Here is a 26,269-nt window from a genome sequence, read left to right on the forward strand (position 1 = left end):
TAAAGAAAATTAAATACAATTTTTCTTTTAAGATTTTTATTTTTATTTTAGAGAGAGAAAGAACACAAGCACATGTGTGAGCAGGGGAGGGGCAGAGGGAGGAAGAGAGAGAATCCCAAGCAGGCTCCACACCCAGCGGGCAGCCCAACTCAGGGCTCAATCCCACATCCTTGGGACCACAACCTGAGCCAAAATCAAGAGTCAGATAGATGCTCAACTTCCTGAACCGCCCAGGTGCCCCTAAAGATTTTAAGTTATCTCTACACACAACACATACATTTGTAATGAAAATGCAGGAAGGATTGGGTCTCTTACCTTCATCACTACAGTTCCTCTAATGACATGACCCATTGTACCAAAGTCAAAGTCGTCTTTCACTTCAAAATAAAAGTTATCTTTGTCAGGGCTGATGGCCTTCAGGAGCTTGGTGATGTTGTTGGAATAGAGGGTGCTGGCCTGAGTGGCCATTCGGCTGGGAAGGTCTGTGTAGCCGATGTGAGTAACTCCCTACGTGAACAAAAATATATAGTCTGAAAGGTCTAATCCGGTCTGTTCACCTTCCTGCTAGGACAATTCGCAGTCATAGCCAAGGCTAAGCTGTGAAATTATGATCTTTGTAAATATGCACACATCTCACAAACAAACAGTATATTTCAAAAAGAGCTTTAAATGTGCCTATTTTTAATTTTAAAAAATTTCAGGCCTCAGTTTCTCTGAACACTTTGAGCTTTGAGGCATAAATACTCTCTTGCAAATCACTATGGTGAGCCATGGGACATTGTCCACAGAGAGAAGCAGCTGTTTCCTATACCTTGTGAACGTAAAGTTCTCCTGGCTTCGTGGTTTCAAAGTTTCCGCCAGCCTCAGCAGCTAAATCCACAACAACTGAACCTTCCTTCATTGACTCAATCATTTCTTTACTAAATAAAACTGGGGCTTTTTTACCTAATAAAATGGAAAGAAAACAGAACAAATTACATTATACTTTTTTAAACTCTATTTTCTAATTATTACAGTAGTCTCTGGAGGCTCAAAAATGTAACATCTGAAATTTAACTCTTTCAAGAGACCCAAAAGTCTATACACAGGTGGAAATGGTCATCCTCCTCAGGAAGAAATATGGCTAGTACAAACCACAAAGCCGATATGCGGGAGGGAGATGTGTGGCTAATAAGCCAGCCTTTCCGTTTACTTACTCAGCATGGAAATCTCAGCACGGCTCTTCCCCACTGATTTACATTCATCACCACTCATGAAGACATAACCATTTGCCTGGGTTTTTTTTTTTAATGCATAATAAGCTATTAAGGAAACTATATGCACCTGAACTGGACAATCCATAAAGATCACAAAAGTCAAGGGGAATACTCACTAGCAATTTACCAAATTAAAAAATGGAATATTTTCAAACATCTTAACAAACTCACCAGATTTTCCAACATGTTAAATTAATCTACCTACATTTAACACAGGAGAACTTCAGGGAGAGACAGAGAAATGCCATGAAACGAAAACAATAGGAAATCCCAACCTGGGATTGGGGTTGGAAATCACTCATTCACTTTTATTTCCCCCAACACTATTTATTCTGCCTCTGATGAGTCAAGCCCTATACGTGGTGCTCAGAATATACTGGTAGATAAACAGAAAAGATCCCTGTTCTTATGGAACACTCTAGTTATGAGACAGTTCACATTTTAAATTCATTCACTAATTCTTACATAGAAGATAAAGCACCAACCTAACGTATTAGTATGTTCAAATGGGACCCACAATGTCAGTATATTACAGTGTTCAAGTTTCATAAAACAATAAATACCTAAGCCAAAAGACAAAGAACATAAACTTGTGAGATTGGTAGTAGGAAAGTAGAGAGTTAATAGCCTAATTATCTTTATCTTCTCCTCTTTTAGTAAGTTTTCAACTCTGTGTTTACAGAATTTTAGTAAAAGTACTATCAATTTTATAAATGAAAATTAATTTCAAATGAAATTTCCATTATAATAATAATCTGTTTTTCAATCTTCTTGATTGGAACACATATGGGTTTAAAAAAAGAAAACTAGGTGCTCGAGGTGAGCGGAGCCAGAGTCGAGACCAGAAGCCGAGCTCGGGATCTGACAAGATGGCCGGGCTGCCCCGCAGGATTATCAAGGAAACCCAGCATTTGCTGACGGAACCAGTTCCTGGCATTACAGCAGAACCTGACAAAAGCAACGCCCATTATTTTCATGTGGTCATTGCTGGCCCCCAGGATTCCCCCTTTGAGGGAGGGACTTTTAAACGTCAACTATTCCTTCCAGAAGAATACCCAATGGCAGCCCCTAAAGTATGTTTCATGAGCAAAACTTATCATGCTAATGTAGACAAGTTGGGAAGAGTATGTTTAGATACTTTGAAAGATAAGTGGTCCCCAGCACTGCAGATTCGCACAGTTCTGCTATTGACCCAGGCATTGTTAAGTGCTCCCAATCCAGATGATCCATTAGCAAATGATAGAGCAGTGGAAGACCAACGAAGCCCAAGCAACAGAAACGGCTAGAGCATGGATAGGCTATATGCCATGAATAATATTTAAAATCGATCTGATCATCAAGTGTGCATCACTTCTCCTGTTCTGCCAAGACTTCTTCCTTTTCTGTTTGCATTTAATGGACACAGAAACATTACAGAATAAAAGCCCAGACATCTTCAGTCCTTTGGTGATTAAATGCACATTAGCAAATCTATGTCTCGTCCTGATTCACTGTTGTAAAGCATGAGCAGAGGCTAGAAGTACCATCTGGATTGTTGTGAAACATTTAAAAGCAGTGGCCCCTCTCTGCTTTTATTCATTCCCCCAATAGTGGTTAAAGTATAAAGCACTGTGAATGAAGGTAGTGGTCAGGGTTAGCTGCAAGGGGTGTGGGTGTTTTCTCTTTATTATCTTTTTTTTGGTGGGGGGGGGGAGGTAGTTTTAATTTTATGGGCTCCTTTCCCCTTTTTATGGTGATCTAATTGCATTGGATAAAAGCATCTAACCAGTTCTTTAGAATATGCTCTCTAGCCAAGTCTAAGTTTATTTAGATGCTGTAGATGGACAAGCTTGATTGTTTGAACCAAAATGGGAACATTAAACAGACATTACAGCTCTCATAACATTGTGACTTTGCTGTCAAGTGTAGAATCCTTCCTTCAAAAAAACCTTGTGACCATTTTGTATGGCTTATCTGGAAACTTCTGTAAATCTTATGTTATAGTAAAATATTTTTTGTTATTCTACTTTGTACAGTTTATTTTACTGTGTCTCATTTTCTCAATGTGATAATCGTATTTAAAAATTAAAACTGATGGAACATTCTGTTTTGGTCTTCACCATCTGACAAGTCGAATGACAAGAGGTGGATTTTGCCCGTTTCTTTTCACCGATGCAAACTTGTGTTAAGATATCACTGAATGGAGTATTTATAAGCTGGCCCTGAGCATGCATAAAGCATTGGTATCTGATATTTTCTTTACCTCCTAGAAATTTGAAATATATGTTGTCTGATTAGATGATCATTAGTGTCTTGCCATGATGTCTGAAAATTACTGTACAGGAGAGTCACAGCAAAGCAGCCGTTGTGACTGGCTTTGTGTAGGACTCACATGTTGTGCCACACTTGTTTGTCTGGCATTTCGGGTACGACCTCTTTCTTAGTTTTTGTCTGAAAACTCCATGTGTGACCACTGGTGTATGATACTATTAGGAAACACCAATCTGATAACCATCTGGGGTTTGCGGAGACATTTATGAGTCTTCCTTGTAGACCTCACGAGCAGACCTCAAGCAACCAGCTGGCAGAAGTGTCATCTGAAAGGTTTCTTCCTTTGTGAACATCAAATCCTCAGTTCATGATTCTTATTTTCATCCTTCAGTATTTGCTCTGAGAGCTATTGCTTGACATTCAGTAATTTTTTCTGCATTGATAGAGTTCCTCCCCTCAGAAAAACTGTTCTTTCCCACCCGTTTCCGTATGTAATTTCTGATCCTTGTTATTTTTAAGACATCAGTGTAGCCAGTCCTAAGTATGTAAATGTTAACCTGTGGGTTGGAACCTTTGTCTTGCAATTTAAGGTAATGGATATTGTAGCCCATCTGAGTTTCCCCTACTCTTTATTCTCATAACGTCTGGAGTTTCTTCAGAATGTGGTATATTTTGTTGTGCTTCTATGTAAGATGAAGAATTATCTATTAAAATTACATTTTCGACATTAAAAAAATAAAAGAAAAAAGAAATATTTGTGGCACATGTGGGGGAAAAAAGCTGAAAAGATAACAAATCGGTATTTATATAGTACCTCCCTCTTTCTCAATGCCAACTTTATACTTCCAAGATAAAGTCCAAATTCTAAGCCTCCTATTACTGAAGGCCTTCCTCCCTCACTCCTTCTCACATTCTCTCTCATTACCGCCCCACTGGACCTTCTGCTCCAGCCACACAGGGGTAGCTAGCTGCCACACAGTTTGTCGGATAATCTTTTGAGTTTCCAAGAAAGAGCAAGAATAAGGAGATATTTTCCCCAAAGACAATACTCTGACATCCTGGTGGTTTCATCATTTCTCAAAATTCTCTGGAAATACTCCTTTCATCTACTCTCCCCACTACAGTCCAACAAAAGCTTGAATATTTAAACTTTATTAAACATAACAATCTGGGGATGCAAACCACATACATTTGAGGACTCCTCCCCCCCCCCCCCCGCAAAAAAAGGTTATGCTGCTCAGCTCTGCAGTAATTTAAAGCTACAGATCATATAGATGCATCCACATAAAGTGGCAAATTTAAAGCGCTAATGTGTGCTTTCTAGGTATTTACCATCATCCTCCTTCCTCTTCTCTAGTCCAGAGCCTCTTTTCCATTAACCAGCCTCTTGTTTGCTACAGCTTTTCCTCACACCTTACCTGTACCCTCCAGTCTCAGATTGATGTGCCTTTAACTGCAATTTGGATCCAGGCCCACCCCCTTTGACTTCTAACTGCACTAACTGTATAGCCATCAACTTCACAAATTTGATTTGGCATCTAATTAATTCCTCCTGCCTTAAAAATTCTGGATTCCTTCTTTTTAAGGATCAATTCCAGGACTGTAACCCTACTGACTTTACAAGACCTCAAGTGGCCAAAACCATTTAGGCTCCCTAGAAAACATCCTATATATTACCTATTTGTCTTTGATTTTACTCACTCAACCTTCACAAAACAATTATGCAGTGGCTGACACAACTTTAATGCACACACACATACATACGCACTGGCATCTTAACAAAAATAATAAATATTCTGTCCATATTGTCACTCTGAAATTCAATCACTTTTGAAAGGATAGGATATTCCTTCACATAATTTATTTAGTGTATAGTCAAATAACTAGAGGATGAGTTAAAATTTAAGTCACATAGGAATATTTAAGATACGTTAAATTATTACAGATAAAAAGCACACAACAAAATAGTATGTATATACTACTGCCATTTGGTAAAAAAATTTCACATACATATTTATGAGTGTTTCGTATGTATTTTTATATATACATATACTATACTACATATCTTATATAGTTTCTAGTAAATTCTGTATAGTATAACATTTAACCATACCAGGATATCTTTAAATGCTAAGAATATTTTCTTCTTTGTGCTTTTCCTTATCTCACAAATTTTCTATAAGAGCTAGTTTTAATTTGGGCACCTGGGTGGCTCAGTGGGTTAAGTGCCCAACTCTTGAGTTGGGCTCAGGTCATGATCTTGCAGTTAGTAAGCTTGAGCCCCACACTGGTCTCTGTGCTGATGGCACAGAGCCTGTTTGGGATTCTCTCTCTTCCCTCTTTCTGCTCCTCGCCTGCTCATGCTCTCTCTCAAAATAAATAAATAAAACAAATTTAAGAGCTAGTTTTAATTTTATAATTTAAAAAAATCAATAAAGGCCACAGGGAATACAATGATGAATAGAACAGTACAGCTGGCTTTTAAGCATTCACATGTGGATTAATTTTTTTTTAATTCTGGAAGTGTAGAAATGAAAATTGAAAACAGAAGGGGAAAAAATAGAGCCAAAAGAGGAGCAGGGTAATACATAAAAGTTCCAAATGAGAAAATCCTCAAAAGAATAGTTCAAGAGGAGGAAAGACTGAGAAGGAAATTTCAAAATACTATCTTACCCTGATGTCCTCCTAGGGCAAAAATGATAATGTGGCATCACAAAATGGAAGCAACAAAAGGAATAAGATGATTAGTTAGGTATGGAGGGGTGAATCTACTACCGGACTTCAAATTAAACTTTAAACTCTATACATCAGAATGAATTACAAAAAAATCAACCCTTGGGGTACCTGGGTGGCTCAGTAGGAAGAGCATAAGACTGTTGATCTTGGGGTCATGAGTTTGAGCCCCACACTGGGTATAGAGATCCCTCAAAACAAATAAAACTTTTAAAAAAGAGAATCAACCCAAAAAGGAAGAGAGAAGAAAGAGAACCTTGGTGAATAGCCCTCTAGTCTTTGGATTAAAAAGTATTTTCTTGGGTGCCTTGGTGACTCAGTCACTTAAGCATCGGACTCTTGATATTGGCTCAGGTCATGATCTTGCAGATCATGGGATCAAGGCCCATATCAGGCTCCCCTACCCATAGTACATAGCCTACTTGGGATTCTCTCTCTCCCTCTCTCTTCCCCTCCCCTGCCTGCATGCAAAGTGCTTACTCGTGTTCTCTCTCTCTCTCTCTCTCAAACTAAAGAAATAAACTTTAAAATAAAGTATTTCCTAAAGCAAATGGGAAAACAATAGATTTAAGTATGAAAAAAGTACATATTATCGTCCTCAAAAATAAATATGACAAAAAATATATTAAAAAGCTCACAGAAACTTAAATAAAAACGAAACACAAAGATCCTAATAAATGAACAACAAACACAAACACTCAATTCTAACAGAAATGGTAACAACTAAATTTTTTTTTCAAATGTTCACCCTCCTCCGGGCACCTGGGTGGCTTAGTCGGTTGAGTGAACGATTCTTGGTTTTGGCTCAAGTCACAATCTCGCCATTTGTGAGTTCAAGCTCCACTTGAGTTTAGCGCTGACAGTGTGGAGCCTGCTTGGGATTCTCTCTCTGTCCTCACTTTCTGCCCCTCCCCTGTTTGCATGCTCTCTCTTTCACACTCTCTCTCTCTCAAAATAAATAAATAAACTTAAAAAAAAAGTTCACCTTCATAATGAATCAAAGAAATGTGAGTTACAAAAAGTGAGATACTTTTTTTTCTTTGCCTCTAAAACTGAAAGAGTCAAAAATTAATAATAGGGGCACCTGGCTGGCTCACTCAGAATATGCAACTCAGGATTTTGGGGTTATAAGTTCAAGTCCCATGTTAGGTGTAAAGATTACTTAAAAATAAAATCTTTTAAAAAAATCATAATGTTGAGGGGCACCTGGGTGGCTCGGTTGGTTAAGCGTCCGACTTTGGCTCAGGTTATGATCTCTCGGTCCGAGAGTTCGAGCCCCGCGTGGGGCTCTGTGCTGACAGCTCAGAGCCTGGAGCCTGTTTCAGATTCTGTGTCTCCCTCTCTCTCTGCCCCTCCCCTGTTCATGCTCTGTCTCTCTCTGTCTCAAAACTAAATAAACGTTAAAAAAAATTTTTTTTAAATCATAATGTTGAAATGAAACAAGTAGCAGGATGATCTATTTATGAGATTATGGACTGCACAAGTTTCAGGAAAGCATAGTTTACAAACATGTATCAACTGGCCAAAAATGTTGATATTCACTCATCCAGTAACTCTACTTCTAAGATTTGATTAATCCTGGGGAAATAAATGAAAATACACACATTGGAATGACTCAGAAAAAAGGTTAGAGCATTATTTTTAATTGGCAAAAACTGGAATTAAATGAAAAGCCCAACTTTTCGGGAACCATTAAATAAAATATGGTACATTCAAACAAGAAAATTCTATAAAACCATTAAAATATATTTACAAAAATTTCTTTTTTTTTAATTTTTCATATGTTTTTTATTTATTTTTGAGATGGAGAGAGACAGAGCATGAGCAGGGGAGGGGCAGAGAGAGTGGGAGACACAGAATCCGAAGCAGGCTCCAGGTTCTGAGCTGTCAGCACAGAGCCCGACATGGGGCTCGAACTCACAGAGTGTGAGATCATGACCTGAGCTGAAGTCGGATGCTTAACTGACTGAGCCACCCAGGCGCCCCATTTACAAAGATTTCTTAATGACTCATCATATTATATCAAGGGGAAAATTTATGATATAATATTATATGTAGAAAATGAGAAAGAGGGGCGCCTGGGTGGCGCAGTCGGTTAAGCGTCCGACTTCAGTCAGGTCACGATCTCGCGGTCCGTGAGTTCGAGCCCCGCGTCAGGCTCTGGGCTGATGGCTCAGAGCCTGGAGCCTGTTTCCCAGTCTGTGTCTCCCTCTCTCTCTGCCCCTCCCCCATTCATGCTCTGTCTCTCTCTATCCCAAAAATAAATAAACGTTGAAAAAAAAAATTTAAAAAAAAAAAAAAAGAAAAGAAAATGAGAAAGATACTGTATCCTGTTCTAACATGATAAAAATGCATGGAAAAAAGGATGAAAGGAAATGGTAAAATGTTAATAGTATTCTTCATTAAGTAGAGAGATGATGGATGATCTTTACTTTCTACTTTGTATTTTCTACTTCGTACTACATTTCCAAAAGTCACATACTATTTTTATAAAAAACAATAAAATAAAGTACTCCTGCGTAATCACAACCAGTTTCTTCTTTAAGTTGAAGACACAGGTTCAGAGTTGTACTAGAAAATTAAAATAACTTAAAAATGCCATCAGACCAATCTATTTACTTACCAACTGAAAGGCTTCACTCAACGTTATGTGCCCTCCCTACAGCAAATGAAGCTATACAGTTAGGACAGCCTTTCAAAGAGTGCTTCTAAAACACTTACAAAGTGAGTCAGAGACTAAGGATAGATAACAAACAGGAAGATTTTTACAATATAAAACATAGAGAAGAATATACCCAATGTTTAATACAAATCCTACAAATATAAAGAGATGTCCCATATACCCCAGAGATAGTCTGGTATAGATTTTAGACACAAGAATAAAAGGCCAAGTGATCATATCAGATCTTTCAAGACATAACTGTAGAAGATGTCAGAAGAATTAATAGAAAAAGGCAGAGGCACATGGGTGGCTCCGTCAGTTCAGCATCCCGACTCCCGATATTGGCTCAAGTCGTGATCTCACAGTTAGAGGGTTCGAGTCCTTTATGAGGCTCTATGCTGACAGCGGGGGGCCTGCTTGGGATTCTTTCTTCCTCGCCCTCTAACCCTACCCCACTCTTGCTGTCTCTCGCTCTCTCAAAATAAATAAATAAACGTGACAAAAAAAAAAAAAAGAAGGTGGCAGGTAAGAGTTATGTTTGTTTTTGTTTTTGTTTTTGAGGCAAGCACAATTGGGCTTTCCCCTTTTGATTGCTCATTTCTTTTAATTTTATAATTTTATCTGCCAAAGAGGAGATATACAAATAAACTGAAATTTTTACAATTTCCCCCAAAACAATAACAAAAATCAATATGACAGAAAAAATTAATGAGAGAATTTTTTTAAATGTATTTCCTAGCACAATGCAAAATGTGGATGAAGGATTTGGCATGATGTACAACCTCATGAAATATTTCTTGGTGCCTTCTCGTTCTTGGACATTAAGTTCCCTGGGAAGATTCCTCGGTCCCCTCCCAGCTGGGAATCTATTTTCATACTGTAGCCAAAACAATGGTAGGACAAAATGCACTCCCAGTCATCATTCAAATACGCATCCATTTATCCACTCAAGTAATATTTAGTGCTTACCATGTGCAGACTGGATATGAAGGAAAATTTTCCTTACAGCTCTGAAGACTAATATTTTAGGACTGAAAGAGGCTATATTCAAAGGTCAGTAAACAGTTTTATTATCCAAAATAGCTGAGGTATTTAATAAAGCAGCCATCTAAAAATCTGTGTGGTTTCCCAATTGGTTGGCCATTATTTAGGGTGAGCAGGGATGGCATAGATGACCGTAAGGTATCCTTGAATCTCTGTGTACACCAAGAATTGACTATAGACTGAAAACATGCCTCACATGTGCACCGTTTCTAGATGTATGCATGTATGGCCACAGAATTCACAGAATTCTTTCCATACTCCTGTATTTTCTCATTAAACAAATACTAAGATGAAGTTTTAAAAGTATTACAGCTAGAAACTTCTAGAAAAAATTGCTCCTCTCTAAAAACAGCTTCAGGGGCATGTGGCTGGCTCAGTCACAAGATCATGAGTTCGAGCCCCACGTTGGGTGTCGAGATTATTTTAAAAAAAAGAAAAAGAAAAAAATAGCTTTAACAACTATGGCTACGTAGCAAAAGAATCATTGGCTTCTCTGTAGCACTAATTTCAAAAAGGAGTGATTTAGCTTAAACTAAATATCAATGGGTGAAGATTTATCAGAAAGTCTTACAATACATTATACTTCATTAAATGAATCAGAGCTAACCTAATCATCTGAAATCAATAAATTCTCAGATTCTACCTTACTGGGAAAAGAATTAAGCCCTCACAGACAACTTTAACCACACCAAAGCAACAACAACAACAGCAGCAAAACCCAAAAACAAAATGAAACAAAAAACCATTAAGAGGAAACCACTAAAAATATTAAGAACAACAAGACACCAAAATGAAATGGGTTTACCACAAAATTTTGATTCCAAACAGCATTTAGCATTATTTACTGGGATTACTCTATAGCATGTAATCAGATGGGGAAATTTCTAACTTCCTGAATTTCTGGCCAGTGAGGTGTCAGATTAGACAGGCTCAAGAAAAACCTTCTGCTTTAACAGGATCATAGTATATTCAACAGTATAGTAGCAAAGAGATAAAAATACAAATAATAGGGGTGCCTGGGTGGCTCAGTCAGTTAAGCATCTGACTCTTGATTTTGGCTCAGGTCATAATCGCTGGGTTCTGAGTTCAAGCCCCACATCGGGCTCCATGCTGACAGTGTGGAGCCTGCTTGGGACTCTTTCTCTGCCCCTCCCCCGCTCGCACACAATTGCACACTCTTTCTCTCTCAAATAAGCTTTAAAAAAGAAAAAGAAAAAATACAAATTAAAGAATACATTTATCCAAACCAAGATAGATTTCTCCTGAATAAGTACTAAGAAAACAAGGATAATTATTAATGGAATGCAATACTCTCCAGACTCAGTGGAAAATACAGCATGTAAAGACAGTGTGAACTACAGCATTTACACATAAAGAAATATCATTAGAAGACAACACAGTTTTGCACTGAGCATTGTTGTTTACCCAGCACCCATCTCCTCCTCTTGTCACTACTCTGATTTCCATTTTCTCCACACAGTCCATGAACTTCAGGAGAAATAACCTCAGACACCACTCCAGATGCAGGCTGGCCTAAGGATAATCTCATCATATTATTAGTGACCATTTTGAAATCCAGATGTAAGCCAAGGGGCATCGCATTGTCCTGCCTCCACCAGCTGGTTCAGGAATGGGCACGAACCCCATTAAGGCCAATAAGAACAAAGAAAAGTTTACTAAAGGCTTCTGAAAAAGACGTTTCCTTGCTCTTCAAGAGGGAGCCATCAGAACTGGCCTTCCTTCCAGATGTCGTGTCCTGCAGACTAGAGGCCCCACACCGCTGCTGCCTTCTTTCTACAGAGCAGGGCAAGGTGACAGACTACAGGAGCACAGCCAAAGTCCCCCTGATGTCAGCACACCTATCCACACTTACAAGGGGACTTTCTTCAGATACGCGACCCAAGAAGTTTCTTTCCTTTCTTATTTAAAGCAGATTGTGTTGGAATTTCTGCTTCTGACAGCCAAAGGTATGCTAACTGATACACACGAAATTCTGGAATTTCAAAATCACAGATGGGGTTAAAGCAATGGTTTGTAAGCTATAAAGATGTTACAGATAAGGACAAAAAGTTTCTTATACATATATATATACACATATATACACACACACACAGGTAACTGATTATGTAATAGACAGGAAGTGGCAAGAAACTGCTGAATATTTGATCCACTGATCTATCATCTAATGAGTCTGTGATTTTTTAAATTTTTTTAAGTTTGTTTGTTTATTTTTGAGAGAGAGAGAGAGAGAGAGAGACAGAGAGACAGAGAGTGAGCGAGCGCACAGGTTGGGGAAGGGCAGAGACAGAGGGGAAGACACAGAATCTGAAGTGGGCTCCAGGCTCTGAGCTGTCAGCACAGAGTCTGATGCAGGGCTCAAACCCACGAACTGTGAGATCATGACCTCAGCTGAAGTCAGACGCTTAACCAGCTGAGCCACCTAGCTGCCCCTGGGTCTGTGATTTAGGCAGCCTCACGGTGCAGACAGCAACATACTGATTCAACCCCTTTATCTATGTTATCACCGGCTAGGCTATAGACAGCTATGTTCATGAAAAGAGATTCTGACCCCAGCAGAGTACTTTATTGGTGAATTCTGTCCACGGAACTAGAGACAAATTTTCTCTGCACAATTAATTATTTGTATTAGGAACTAGAGAGAAACTCAGGCCAGCAAAACCTTGGCTTTTACAAACTGAATACCGCGATATTTCTAAATGTAATACTTACGAAATAGGATTAGTCAACAGCATATTTTAGCAAACTGGAGAAATCCCTAAAGATCTGTTTGAAGAAAAAAAACCTAAAAACAAGTTTTTACCTAATAATTAAAGAACACATTTATAAAAAATTTTAAGGATCATCTTAATCATTTACCTCTCATAGCTATAAATTTGTATAAAGATCATAATTAGTCAAGATGTTACCATGGTTCCATAAATGATGGGAATTCTTAAAACACTAAAACAGTCTACCAAAGTTAAATGGTAGCACAAACAGGAAATGTATAATATTTTTATATAAATTATAACATTGTGTTCTCTCCAATGCATGTTTAGCATTTTGCTACCAAAATGCCTTAAAATAAAAAAATGAATATTTATTACACAACCTGATTTAACTAGTTTTATAAAATAATTAAAAGATTCTTTCTAAAAATAGAAACATTTTTTTACCATGTTATTTATTTCCCATGTTATTCAACTTAGGCCAGAATGAGATTAATTGACAAAAGAGCCTTGCTGAAATGCATATCTTCAGAAAATTCAGTTTTTCAGGGACTGCCTTAGACATTCCATGTAATCCTTGAGAATGTCTAGACCTTCTGTTCACAAAGTCAGTAAGTTTTCAGTCCTGAGTAATATGTGCAGGACCAGACATCACCCGTGGCGGGAAAGAGAATGATGCTAATGCTCTCTCTAGGCCAGGCCCTGATCCCTACACTGGCTTTTTTTCTTCATCTATTCAATGAATCAGCTCTGGGAGATAAAAATGTTTACCTCCTTTTCAGAGATGAGGAATCTGAGGTTCAGAGAGACACATCAGCTCTTAAGCAGCGGAACTGGAATTTGAATCTACTTTCTCTGGCTCTAAATCCAAGATCTGATCCCCAGTGAATACATTAAACATAAGCAGATAAAATTACAAAGCAAGAAAAAGGAAAAAGCTATTAGCTGTTCACCAAAATCCATGTTTGTTATGAGCTGAACTATGTCCACAGAAAATTCATACGTTGCAGCCCTAACCCCTACTACCTTAAAATATGATACTGGGAAATTGGTGAATTCTTTAACCACCTTTAAAGAAAGGTGATCAAGTCAAAATGAGGCCCTAATTCAATCTGACCGACATCCTTAAAATAAGAAGAAATGTGGATTAAAAAAAAAGAGACACCAAGACCACATGAGCACGCAGCAAGAAGACGACCATCTACATAGAAGACAAAGAAATCTACATAGAAGACCATCTACAAGCCAGAGAGAGAGGCCTCAGAAGAAACCAAACCTGCCTACACCTTGGCCTGGGACCTCCAGCCTCCAGAGCTGTGAGAAAAGAAATTTCAGTTGTGTAAGCTGGGATTTTGTTACGGCAGCCTTAGCAAACTAATGCAATGTTCTATTATTCCTGGGCACACAGCTAGGAAACAATTCCCAGCTTCCTTCACAGTTAGGGTTGGCCATGTGACTAAGTCTTAGCCAAAGAAATGTGACGAGTGGTATGTGCCATTCATAGGCATCCTATGTGCATTCCTCTATGTCCCTTTCCCTCTGGCTGGCTGGAGGAGACACAGTGCCTGCAGTGATCTTCAGAGCCTCATCATGATGATGGCGACACTGTCATACCTGAGTCCCCAGATGACCACGTGAAGGAGAGATGCCCACCAACATGTCAACCACCCGTTACTGCTAACTGAGCAAGAAGTAAATTTCTATCACGTCCAGGCTTTTGTGCTGATTTGTTATAGCAGCCAGACCACCCTGACGCTGAGACACAAGAAAGTATAGGGAACGTGGAAAGAAGGAAATACAGAAACACATGTGGTAGGCAGTACTAGCTGTTAGCAGTAACTCCATGGGGTGTTGCTTCCCCAGGGATGGCCTCAGCCTCCCAATCCTTTTCAACTCAGGGACTGCCAGGGAGGGAAACACAACTTCCAATCTTGCAACATATGTTTGGAGAAATAATAGACCAAACCAGAATATAATTCTGTGCCATAAATTTTCCTAACAAACATTTGTTAAATTCGGCCCAATAACTCACTAAGCGCGCTCAAACACACTCTAAGAAGTCATGACTGATAAATGGTAATGGGACACTCCCCAGTCTTGGCATCTTCCTCTTGATGACAAGTTGCCCTGTCCGTGTTGAAAGCTACCAAGAGGTGTGTAGACAGCCTGTGGTTACCAATCTTTGATGTTGCAACACTTAAGTGTTTCTCTCTGTCCTTCAAAATTCTGAAAACAAATGAAACTTTGTAGAAGTAATATTAGAAATTCCATACAGTCATACAATACATTTGAGGGAGGGGAGGGTGACAGATGAATCAGGTTAGTCAGTAAACAAAGCAATAAATAATTCAAAAAAAGTGAGAAATGGCCGATCTATATGAGCTTTGTCCTGTCAGATCATCATGCTTACAGAGAAGGAAAAGAACAACCTGAACAATAAACATTTACTTTAGGCAAAAACTTTGTAGAGTTGTCAAAGCCGTGTTGTCTTTGTGGAATTTCACAAATGGCAAATATTATCACCATATCAGTTATTCTCCTGGCTGAAAGAACAAGTGTGAACATTACTGTGAAAAATTATTTTTTTGTACTATATTTCTGCTCTTTATGAAAGACAGATTTCAAAAAGACAAAAGTAATGTCAGATAAAGAACCAATGTTGATTTTCCAAGGAGACCGCAAAATTTCTCCGGTTTGGTGTGATATGCGTAAGGCCTTTATTTTGGGGAAAACAACCCCCCGCCGCCCTGCCAATTCTCTAGAGTCACGTAAAATTATCACAAGTGTCCTTTGAGGGGTATATTCTACAGACCCTATCTAGTGTAGATAAAAAGTATTGTTACCATAATCTGGATTGTGCCTAAAAAGAAGTCCAAGTATATATGGACTGAGATATTATAATTTATAATCAAGCAACGACTATCTTCCCTCCTGGCTGGTAGATACTTTCTAACTCCAGGACAGACCTTACTACTTCCTAAGTCTATCTCCTAAGAGGAGCTAACCACCTTAAATTGCAAACCTGGCAAGTGTCCTAGTTTTGACAGTTTAAGAAAGCTAGGTTCCCAGTCTTAGGTTAGCCTCTGCATTATTCCCATCCAAAAATGAGCCAACAGAATGTTCTCTCTCTCATTCCTTGGATAGCACTGGAAAAAGAAGAGACCGTACCAACGGAGACCTAAGGAAGGCATCCAGGAACATTAGCTCAACAACTTTTGCTGAACCCCTGCTGTACACAGGGCCCTGTGGTAAGCACCCACCATGACAGATCTTAAGAAGCCCAACATATGCTGCATGGGGCCACTAGGGGCAATGAGACTGGGAACTATGGGGAATCCATGGCACAGGCAGAGAGTGCTGTGGGTGCAGAAAGAACAGTGTTTACGGATGAGTAGGAGAGAGCAGAAACCGTGGAGGAAGTGGTAACTGGGTTAAGCAGGATTTCAAAAGGCAGGGAAAGGCAGCGATAGCATTCCAAAGAGAAGGAATAATATGTGCAAAGGTCTGAAAGTCCTTGGCCTATTTGAAAAGACAATAGCAGCCAGCATGACTGAAATTAGGCCCAGAGAGTAAGAAATTAGTTTAACATGAGGCCCGAAGGCGAAATGAGACTAGAAATTAAAAGGCAACAGATACCTTACCAAGGAGCATGAACTTGAAGGCATGGTGGGCGGGGCTTGTAAGCCAATCCTGATCACTTCAGGTGCCTTGTCCAATGATGGTGGGAACCCCAGTGGTCCAAGTCACTGCCATCATTACCAAACAAAAAACCCAGGCTTTCCAATAGCTATGGTTCAATTACAAAATAAGGGGAAGACCTGAGGAGGGGGTAAAGAGGAGAGCAGGAAAGGTGGAGGAGCTTACGAGGTTATAATTTTTTAGTGAGACAGTCATCAGGAAGGTTTTATATGCAGAAGGTTGTTTCTGTCAGAGGAGATTTAGCATGGGCACCACAGAACTCCTCATTCTTACACTGGGATTTAGGTGAAATATGCCTGACAGAGAGGTAGTGCTAAACCATACGATTCCTCCTCACCCCACACCACCCCTCCCTAACTTACCCATCACATTTTCAACCTGATTCAGTCTGTTCCTGATGAAATATTCCAAGTCTGTGGAAAGTCTAAAAGGGTGCCAGAACAATAAAGATGCTGAAAAATCTCTTTGGTTGCAAAAAGTTTAACAGAAAAGATTGTGAGCACAGCCTGAACATGACCAAAGGTGGGGCTGCCTTCCTCTTTAACAATAGCCCCAAAGGGCAAAGAGCTGGACAGGAAAGCTGAGAGCTTTCCCTTGTGTGCACAACACCACAAAATGGGACTGTCAACTCTATCCTGAAGTGACCTGTGTTAAATGACACTCCAGCCTTTAACCCTTCACCCAACCCAATCTAGGGAGTCCAGATGATGGCACGAGGCAGCAAAATAATTAGTGAGCTACAGAAATATCTCATTCCACATCCAATCAACATAAATATACCATTATTTTTGTTTCAAGCCCCTGGACTTGGAGGAATGAAAATTTACCAACTCTGTGAGGTTGCTACCTGAAGCTAGCTACCTGCCCAGGTGCCCCTCTCGGCATTCTTATCCATGTCAGGTCTTCAGGGCAGCCTCCAAGGCACCTGGATCCTAGCAAGCAATCTCAGTTTGAAGGACTTTTGACATTTGACTTAATCTCCTCTGGATCCACTCAAGGAAAACCTGAGAACAACTTCTGTTCCAAGAGTCTTTCATGAGCTCAACACACCATCAGGTGACCTATGCAAAGGCTCAGGACATAAACCAGTAAACGTTTAATGCCAAGGATGGTTTTTCAAAGGGTGTTATGCCTTTATAGAATCTTTTCCTCTTTTTGTTTTAATGCTCATGCTTTATGCTTTCAGGTCTCAGTTCCCCAAGCAATATGAAAAACCTTTAGAAAGATCTTCTTCCTTATAATACTAACTTACTTTTTCTTTCTTTCTTTCTTTCTTTCTTTCTTTCTTTCTTTCTTTTCTTTCTTTTTCTTTCTGTTTTCAAATAAAACAAAAAAAAGGATAACAGAAAGACCAGCCCTCTGAGTACCGGCTCTGGGTCAGTCCACTGGTCAAGGACTTTGTCTAACTTAAATGTGCTCCAAGCAGATCGCAGCTTCAGAAAAGACGGAAAACAGTAAAGCTTCAGTGGAACAGATTAACAAAACGTTTTTAACAAATCTTCTTTAAGACTATTTGACCTTTTACCAAAACACACTATTAGGAAATTATTAAAAAAAAAAAAAAAAAAAAAAAAGATATTATCAGGGAGGGGTAGACCCTAAAAGTCAATTATGTGTTTTACATAAGAAGTCTTGAGTTGTATCGCTTACTTTGGGCTTTATAATCAATAATAATTCTATATACTATGTCCAAAGTATCCCGTGTCCAATGAGAGTATGACTTGACTAAAACTAGCTTCATGTCTGCATCATTTACTCCATGAGGAAATGTTTTAGCACCCTCTACTGGCCACTTATATCTAGTCAGCTCATAACCACTCTCCACCATGGAGCTAACTTCCAAAGGTCAGATGGTAGCTACAGTAAAGGCCACCCCATCCCTCCTTCAAAGCCACCCATGCAACAGCTGGGCCAGAGGCCACTGCCACAAAAGGAAAGAACAAAATCCTTAAATGCCCTCCTGCCACTGCTTGTTCATGAGTCCTATCATAGCCGGCAGATTTCAAAATATCACCCTGAGCCCCTGGCTTGCCTGACTGATCTGCATTCCGCCTCCAGTGACCGACCCAGCCTCATTTCTACACTCACAGATTCTTCTATGGGCTGAGCCATGTCACGAGCCTGTCCAGTCTGCTTCATGTAGCCAGTTCTGGTGGGATGCTGGTTGTCTTGAGAGCCCAGCTTACCTATCTGGTATCACTCAGGTAAACAGGACAGAAAGAAGAGCTTGAGGGACATATTTTCCCCCACAAGCTCATAGATATGATGTCAATCATCTTCCTGCCCTTGCTTGTATATTATTCAGACTGGGGCTTGGGGGAAAATGACAGAAGAGAATTTCTCCTCTCCCATGGTCTCATGACAAAGCAACTTCTAATGTTGAGAAACATTAGAAAGCAAGTCTCCTTTAGTAAGATCTGACACAAGTAACCATTAGCCCTGTAAACTCTCATTATCTGGCCCACTTCCTTTCAGAAAGGAAAATATTAGAGTTGGCATGGTATTCATCATTCAATAGCAGAAGGAAAGGAGGAAAAAAGGTGGAATGTTTTTCACTCCCAAATCTTGCTAGGTCAAGTTACTCTTTACTGATTAATAAGAGCTTACTGATTTGGCATCAATCATCTACTGAATGAAGAATATTCTTTAGAAGAGGATGTGGCAAAGGACTGAAAAGTAATTCCTGCCATCCAAAAGCTTACAATTTGGTTGCAAAGACCAAACATGCCAAAGGAAATAATTAAAAAGTGATAAAGTGCCATATCCTTTAGTAAAAAATATATACCGGAAATTCCACAAACACACACACACACACACACACACACACACACACACATGCAAAGTCCCTTTCTCTCTCATGCATGGGAAAATGGCTAAAATATTAATAACAGCCATCTCTGGTAGAATTTTAGGTCTGTACTTTTGTTCTTCATATTTTTCAGTCCTGTTTGAATGTCCTACAATAAGAACATTGTATCTTAACAAAGAGAACAGAAATAAATTAAAAACCAATTTATCAAAGGTGTAAACAGGAAATTGCTTACAAATAGAATTTTGTACACAGAATATGACCTATGAACACAGCTAGATAAAAATACATGGGAAAAAAAGACTGAACAAAAACATATCACATTATTAACGATCATTTTTCTCTACAGGCTACAGTGATTTTGGTCTTTTCTGCCTTTCATATGCTTTCTCAATTCCTAGAAAGTAAATTAATCTTTACTTAAAGCAATTCACATGTTGAACAACTCTCACTCTCATTTTAAAATATCATCAGTGAAAGTGCTTTTGATGACCCCGGGCTTAATGACACACCTGGAATAAGGGCTGTGCTGATGAGGATATCCACCTCCTTGCACTGTTGAGCAAAGAGCTTCATTTCAGCTTCGATGAACTCTTTGGACATCTCTTTCGCATATCCTCCTTGTCCTTCACCAGATTCCTTCAAGTCCACCTCCAAGGGCTCAGCACCAAGAGACTTGAACTGCTCCAAAGCTGCAGCTCTGGTGATTATTGAAGGGAAAGCAGGGGTTATTTCAGGCCCTTAATGCAGAAATCGAGATCATTATTTACATACATATTTGGGGGGTTGAGGTTTTTTTTTAAGTTTTTATTCAAGTTCCAGTTAGCTAACATAACAGTGTAATATCAGCTGCAGGTGTACAATACAGTGATTCAACATTTCCATAGAACACCCTGTGCTCATCACAAAAGGTGCACTTCCTCATCCCCATTACCTGTTTCACCCATCCCCCTGCCACCTACCTTCCCTCTGGTAACCATCAGTTTGTTCTCTATAGTTAACAGTCTGTTTCTTGGTTTACCCCTCCTTCTCCCTCTCTCTTTTCCCTTTGCTTGTTTTGCTCCTTAAATTCCACATATGAGTGAAATCATATGGTATTTGTCTTTCTTTGACTTATTTCACTTAGCTTAATACAGCTCTATCCATATTGTTGCAAATGGCAAGATTTCATTCTTTTTATGGCTGAATAATATTCCATTGTACACATATACCACATCTTCTTTTTCCATTCATTAGTCAAAGGGCACTGGGCTATTTCCATAATTTAGCTATTGTCAATAATGGTGCTATAAACATCAGGTGCATGTATCCCTTTAAATTAGTGTTTTTATTTTCTCTGGGTAAATACCTAGTAGTGCAATTGCTGGATCGTAGGGTACTTCTATTTTTAACTTTTTGAGGAACCGCCATACTGTTTTCCAGAGTGGCTGCGCTAGTTTGCATTCCCACCAACAGTGCAAGAAGGTTCCTTTTTCTTCACATCCTCACCAACACCTGTTGTTTCTTGTGTTACTGATTTTAGCCATTCTGACAGGTGTCAGGTGGTATCTCACCGTAGTTTTGATTTGTATTTCCCTGATGATCAGTGCTGTTGAGCCTCTTTTCGTGTGTCTGTTGGCCATCTGGATGTCTTCTTTGGAAAAATGTCTGTTCATGTCTTCTGCCCAATTTTTAATTGGATTATTTATTTTTTGGGTGTTGAGTTTTAAGAAGAACGAACTGTCTATCTTCAAAACTGGAGATTTTCTTTTGATAGCTTTGACTGGACTATTTCAATTATCTCCAGAAGTGCATACCACTTCTATAACTTTTTTTTTCTGGAAAAATAAAAATTATAGGGAATTCCAACTTCTACTTAGTTCAGTTGCAAAAGGAATTTCACTACTGATAACTCCAATAATCAATTATGTTTCTTGGGCCTCCATTGTCAATGATGACATGAGCTCTGACCTACGTTAACATTTGACTTCATTCCAATCACTCAGGTTGAGATTTTCATTTGTAAATGTTCTGATTTATGGGGACTTCTCTCATATAATGGACTCTTAGAAATATTTTAATAAAATGATTTTTGTTCCTAGTCCTCATTAAATTGTGTTTGAAAAAAGCAACCTATAAATAGTGTATGTTAAAATGTGAACAGCCAACACATTCAAACTATATAAAAATACATTCAGTTTAAAAAAAATAAACTCTAGCCATGCACCGTGTACTAGCTGGAAAACCAGAGCCAACAAAAATCTCAGTTCTGTGGTGGAAAGTGTGTTTAACTTACCAACTCCTATCCCACGATAGTGAATCCCAAACCCCACTAATGACATCGACCCCTTCCCAGACCACTGAATTACAATCTCCAGGGGAGAGGCCAGAAGCTTTATTTTTAGCAAGAGCTGCAGGTAATTCTGGCCATCAGGGAAGTTTGGGAAACCGTGGCCTGAGGCCATCAGTCCCAAGCAACAGTCATGGTCAGAGAGAGGACACAAAGGGTAGGACATGATTCAGCAAGAGGTTCTCACCCTTTCTGCTGGCTTGAACAAGGAAGCTTGTAGTCCTGATTGCCCAGGAAGGCCAACTTGTGACACAGGGAAATTAGCCAAAGCTGAGGACAGCCGAGAGGACAGAAAGAACCCGGTGCTGGACGGCACCAATGAACTGCTGACTCGAATGTGAAAAGGGACTCCTTCCCATGGATTTTCATTTAAAAGAGCTAATACATTTATTTAGAGTTTAAGCCAGTCTGAATTGGTGTTTTCTATTCCTTACAGCCAAAAGGATACTGCTGTTTACAAAGTTTAAGAAATGTATACTAGTTTTAATGAAATAAGATGAAATTAAAATGACCTATATGTATGTGTGAGTGATCACAATTTCATTCAAAGGGTATCTGCATAAATATCTATAAGAAATGATACCAAAAAAATCATTAGCAATTGGATCTAGCTGGTAGAATTATAAAGGTATTTTCATTTTCTGATGTTTCTCTGTATTTTTCATTAGTGGACATGTATAAATAATCAGAAACATAAATGCTATGTTAGAATCTCTGCCCTCAAAATAATTATCACTTAAAACTATTATAATGTATCAAAATGTAAGTAAGATGTGAATATTTTTGACCCCAAAATTTCATTTCTAGGAATTTATCCTAAGGAAATAATGAACTATCTCCAAATACATATGTTCTTACACAGACATATACAGTATTGTTTATATACAGTGAAAATGTCCATTATAGAAGATTAATTAAAGAAGTCACTCTACTTCCACACAGTGGAATCCTATGCAGCCATTAAATATGTTTGTAGGTTAATCAAGATCTTCACAATCAACTGCTAAGTAAAAACAAAGCCAGTTAAAATAGTACTGTTAGCAAAATTACATTTTTAGTTAATGTGGAGAAAAGACAATATATACTGTTCACAGTTCTTTCCAGGGAATAGGCTATTTTATTTTCACTTTTTGTACTTTTTAATGTTTTTTTTTTTAATTGGGGGAATAAGCATGTATTAGTTTTATGATAAGAAAGGAAACTGAATGTTATAAAATTGATATGTCTATAGTATGTAAAATAGGGCTAATCATCCCCACATCATAGGTTTTTTTGTTGTTATTTTTGAGAAAGAAAGAGAGCACAAGCAGTGGAGGGGCAGAGGGAGAGAGAGAATCTTAAGCAGTCTCCACGCCCAGTGCAGAGCCAGAAGCAGGGCTTGGTCTCACAACCTTGAGATCGTGACCTGAGCCAAAAACAAGAGTCAGACACTTAACTAACTGAGCCACCCAGGTGCCCTAAGTGTTTGTAAAGAACAAATAAAACAAAGCAGATAGCACAATGCCTGGAAGAGAGTAAACATTAGTACAGGTGTCTGAAAACTATAGCTCCTGACTTGCCAATTGTTTTTGTAAATAAAGCTTCATTGGAACACACACATAAAGAAAAATAAAGTAAAGCTATTATATTTCTAAACTTTGCGACACAGGCATTAGGTAGGATGCTCACTATTGTTACCAGGGGAATCTCTTAGCTATTGTTTGAAAAAATTTAAAAATCACACTCCTTTAATATTGATGAGCAATGAGTTGTCCTTAAGTTTTTAGGATGTTTATCTGAAAATATATACTGTTCAGTCTTCCAACAAGAATTTATAATCGAGTGTGTTTTCTAATGTGTTTGGATTTCATATTTATGATACCAACCCCTAGTCTCAAAATAGTGATTGAGGGGCGCCTGGGTGGAGCAGTCGGTTGAGCGTCCGACTTCAGCCAGGTCACGATCTTGCGGTCTGTGAGTTCGAGCCCCGCGTCAGGCTCTGGGCTGATGGCTCGGAGCCTGGAGCCTGTTTCCGATTCTGTGTCTCCCTTTCTCTCTGCCCCTCCCCCGTTCATGCTCTGTCTCTCTCTGTCCCAAAAATAAAATTAAAAAAAAAAAAAAAAAAAAAACCATTGAAAAAAAAATAGTGATTGAGGTATGTATAATCCTTAGAAAAGGATTATATAGTTCAGCCACATCTTTCTTCATTGTGTACTTGAGCTATCCTAGTAAATGGTAAATAAAAATGGAGTTAAGCAACAGCCATCCTCTAGCTATCAGATCTGTACACTATCTAAACCAATGACATCAAAATACACACTAAATTCTCAGCAGCTGACCCAACACCAAGTTTCAAATCATCTCTAAGTCAAATATGCACATTTCCACATTAACGCTACTGTCGCTACACTGAAAACTTGCACAACCTCCTCTCTCCAGGTTTGGATGTCTTCAAAAACTTCACATCAACAAACATTAAAAATTAAAAGCACAAATAACATGCTTAACACTGGCTATCCTTGGCATGCATCCTCGTTATTGCAGAAAAGCCTTTTCTCATTTCAGCAGGACAGCTTTTTATCAGTACATCACTTCTCTAAACTCCACGTAAGCCCTGTAAATCATATTCTATGGAACATTCCTTACTCCAGAAAGTCACATTCTTTCCAACTTTGAATGGCTGCAAATTTTTTTGATCATTCTATATTCAAGATTAGCAGCAGTATTATTCCTCCACTGATCTCAGCTGATAATGAAGAACTATGCATTTTAACCCTGAAATAGTATTCATACATAAAAATAACAGCAATTCTCAATAAGCATTTCATAAAATCCAGCATCTAATATCTTCTGAAATGAAGAACAATTTTAATCAAACTTTTCTTTAAAGAATTCTAGAAAATGTTGATATGTCTGCTTTAAAGTATTATGCAATGAACATAATTGAGTATTTTCTCCTAGGGGCTCCACTATTGCCCAATCAGCTTTATTTGCTTCCATCAAAATGCAGAGCATACCTCTCCCCGCCCTCTGCCCACCCCCCGTCTGTTTTCCAAAATACCTCCTATGCTGACTTTTTTTGTTTTAAGGAAACCCAATGCCCAACGTGGGGCTCAAACTCATGACCCCAAGATCAAGAGTCACATGCTCTAGTGACTGAGCCAGCCAGGTGTTCCCAAAATATCTCCTATACCACTCTCCTCTAACTTACAGACATCTTGGTTCATGTCCTCCCTGACTTGTAAATGCAATCTGCAGAGCAACAGATTACAAACTCAGGATGGGAATAATTCTGGTCCCACTGCTAATCCACATAAAGAAAACTGAATACGAGTTGTTTGTTTTCAATTCTTCTGCTTTTTAAATTATTTCTGCTGTATGGAGTCTGGGTCCTTAGATATTTTTTCCCACTAGATAATATTTTTCTACTTTGAGTTAACTTGGAAGAAGTAGAAACATTTTGAAATGTCAAGAGCTTGTAAAGCAGTTTTCAATGTGAAACTTCCATTTATAAATTCCAAAGACAGCATAATATCCACCTGAAACAAAATGTTTTCACCTTAACAGCAGTCACTCATAGAGCACTTACCTGGTGTCAAATCCTCGAACAATAGCACCCATAGACTTCGCTGCACCTGCAGAAGCCAGCCCAGCAACACCACCACCAACTATCAGAATCTAGGGGAAAAGGCAGAACGGTATGTTTCCATTTTTTTTTAATGTTTACTTATTTTTGAAAGAGAGAGAAACAGAGTGCAAGTGGGGGAGGGGCAGAGAGAGAGGGAGACACAGAAACAGAAGCAGGCTCCAGGCTCCGAGCTGTCAGCACAGAGCCCATCGCGGGGCTGAACCCACGAACCATGAGATCATGACTTGCGCCAAAGTTGGACATTTAACCGACTCAGCCACCCAGGTGCCCCAGAACGGTATGTTTTTTAAAAAGTTCATTATCAACTGGCTATGAAAAATCATCAGCTGATAACTATCAGCACCTGGTACACAGCATTCAATAATACACCAGGTGGTGCCTGGCAGTGGTGATCAGCCCTCAATAAATATACTGAGTGGATAGACAACACTTTATCTGAACCTCCGCTGTTTTTAAAAATTTATCAAAGGAACAACTGCTGGCAAAGGCCCACAATCTTCACTAAGAAGTCTGACAACCAGCATCTCGGTGTGGAAGCCACGTACAGCACAATGGGGATTATACGTGTTAAAGATTAACAGGTCTTGAGGAGTCTGAGTGGCTCAGTCAGTTAAGCATCAGACTCTTGATTTTGGCTCAGGTCATGATCCCAGGGTCATGGGATCAAGCCCCATGTCTGGCTCCACACTGAGCATGGAGCCTAAGATTTCTCTCTCCCTCTGCCCCTCTTTTTTGTGCTCACACATGTGCTCTCTCCCTCTCTAAAATTTAAAAAAAAAAAAAAAAAAAAAACTTAAATAAGGTAACCGTTAAAGAAAAATAGATTAACAGGTCTTTCTCAGTGTGTAAAAGCTACCTGCACTGAAATAAACTCCTAGCGCAGCATTCTAGCTATCTCTCCCCTCACAAATGTTAAGGTTCCTCTATGTTCACAAAATAGCAAAATAAGTTTCAAAGATGGATACAACTTTGATAAAATGTCTACCTTCTATTTTGAGTTCAAATGCTTCTGAAAGAACAGCAGGTGACCAACTATCTAATTTTGAACCAATTTGAATGACCAAAGCAACATAACTAATCTCCCTAACCACTGAACAGTTAGAGCCAAGAAAACCAAAGAATTTCTCAGA

General features: G+C 38.9%; 2 protein-coding genes across 8 annotated transcripts in view; one reads left to right on the forward strand and one right to left on the reverse strand.

Moving 5' to 3' along the window:
- Positions 1-26,269, reverse strand: part of NNT (nicotinamide nucleotide transhydrogenase) — a 96,205-nt gene that overhangs the window by 46,842 nt on the left and 23,094 nt on the right. For all 7 annotated transcript variants that reach the window (XR_007150278.1, XR_007150284.1, XM_047849563.1 and 4 more), the window contains 4 exons: positions 25,080-25,168; positions 19,695-19,882; positions 812-945; positions 316-507 (listed from right to left, as the gene is read on the reverse strand). Coding sequence is in view for 5 of the 7 variants with exons in the window: in XM_047849563.1 (XP_047705519.1) it covers positions 316-507; positions 812-945; positions 19,695-19,882; positions 25,080-25,168 (603 nt within the window). In the remaining 2 variants the exon portion in view is untranslated. The remainder of the gene's footprint in view (positions 1-315; positions 508-811; positions 946-19,694; positions 19,883-25,079; positions 25,169-26,269) is intronic.
- Positions 2,050-3,152, forward strand: LOC125160566 (ubiquitin-conjugating enzyme E2 N-like). Its single transcript, XM_047849614.1, has one exon. The coding sequence runs from the start codon at positions 2,126-2,128 to the stop codon at positions 2,540-2,542; it is 417 nt and encodes a 138-aa protein (XP_047705570.1). The 5' UTR covers positions 2,050-2,125; the 3' UTR covers positions 2,543-3,152.

This window comes from Prionailurus viverrinus, chromosome A1, assembly GCF_022837055.1.
Source record: "Prionailurus viverrinus isolate Anna chromosome A1, UM_Priviv_1.0, whole genome shotgun sequence".
NCBI classification, from domain to species: Eukaryota; Metazoa; Chordata; class Mammalia; order Carnivora; family Felidae; genus Prionailurus; species Prionailurus viverrinus.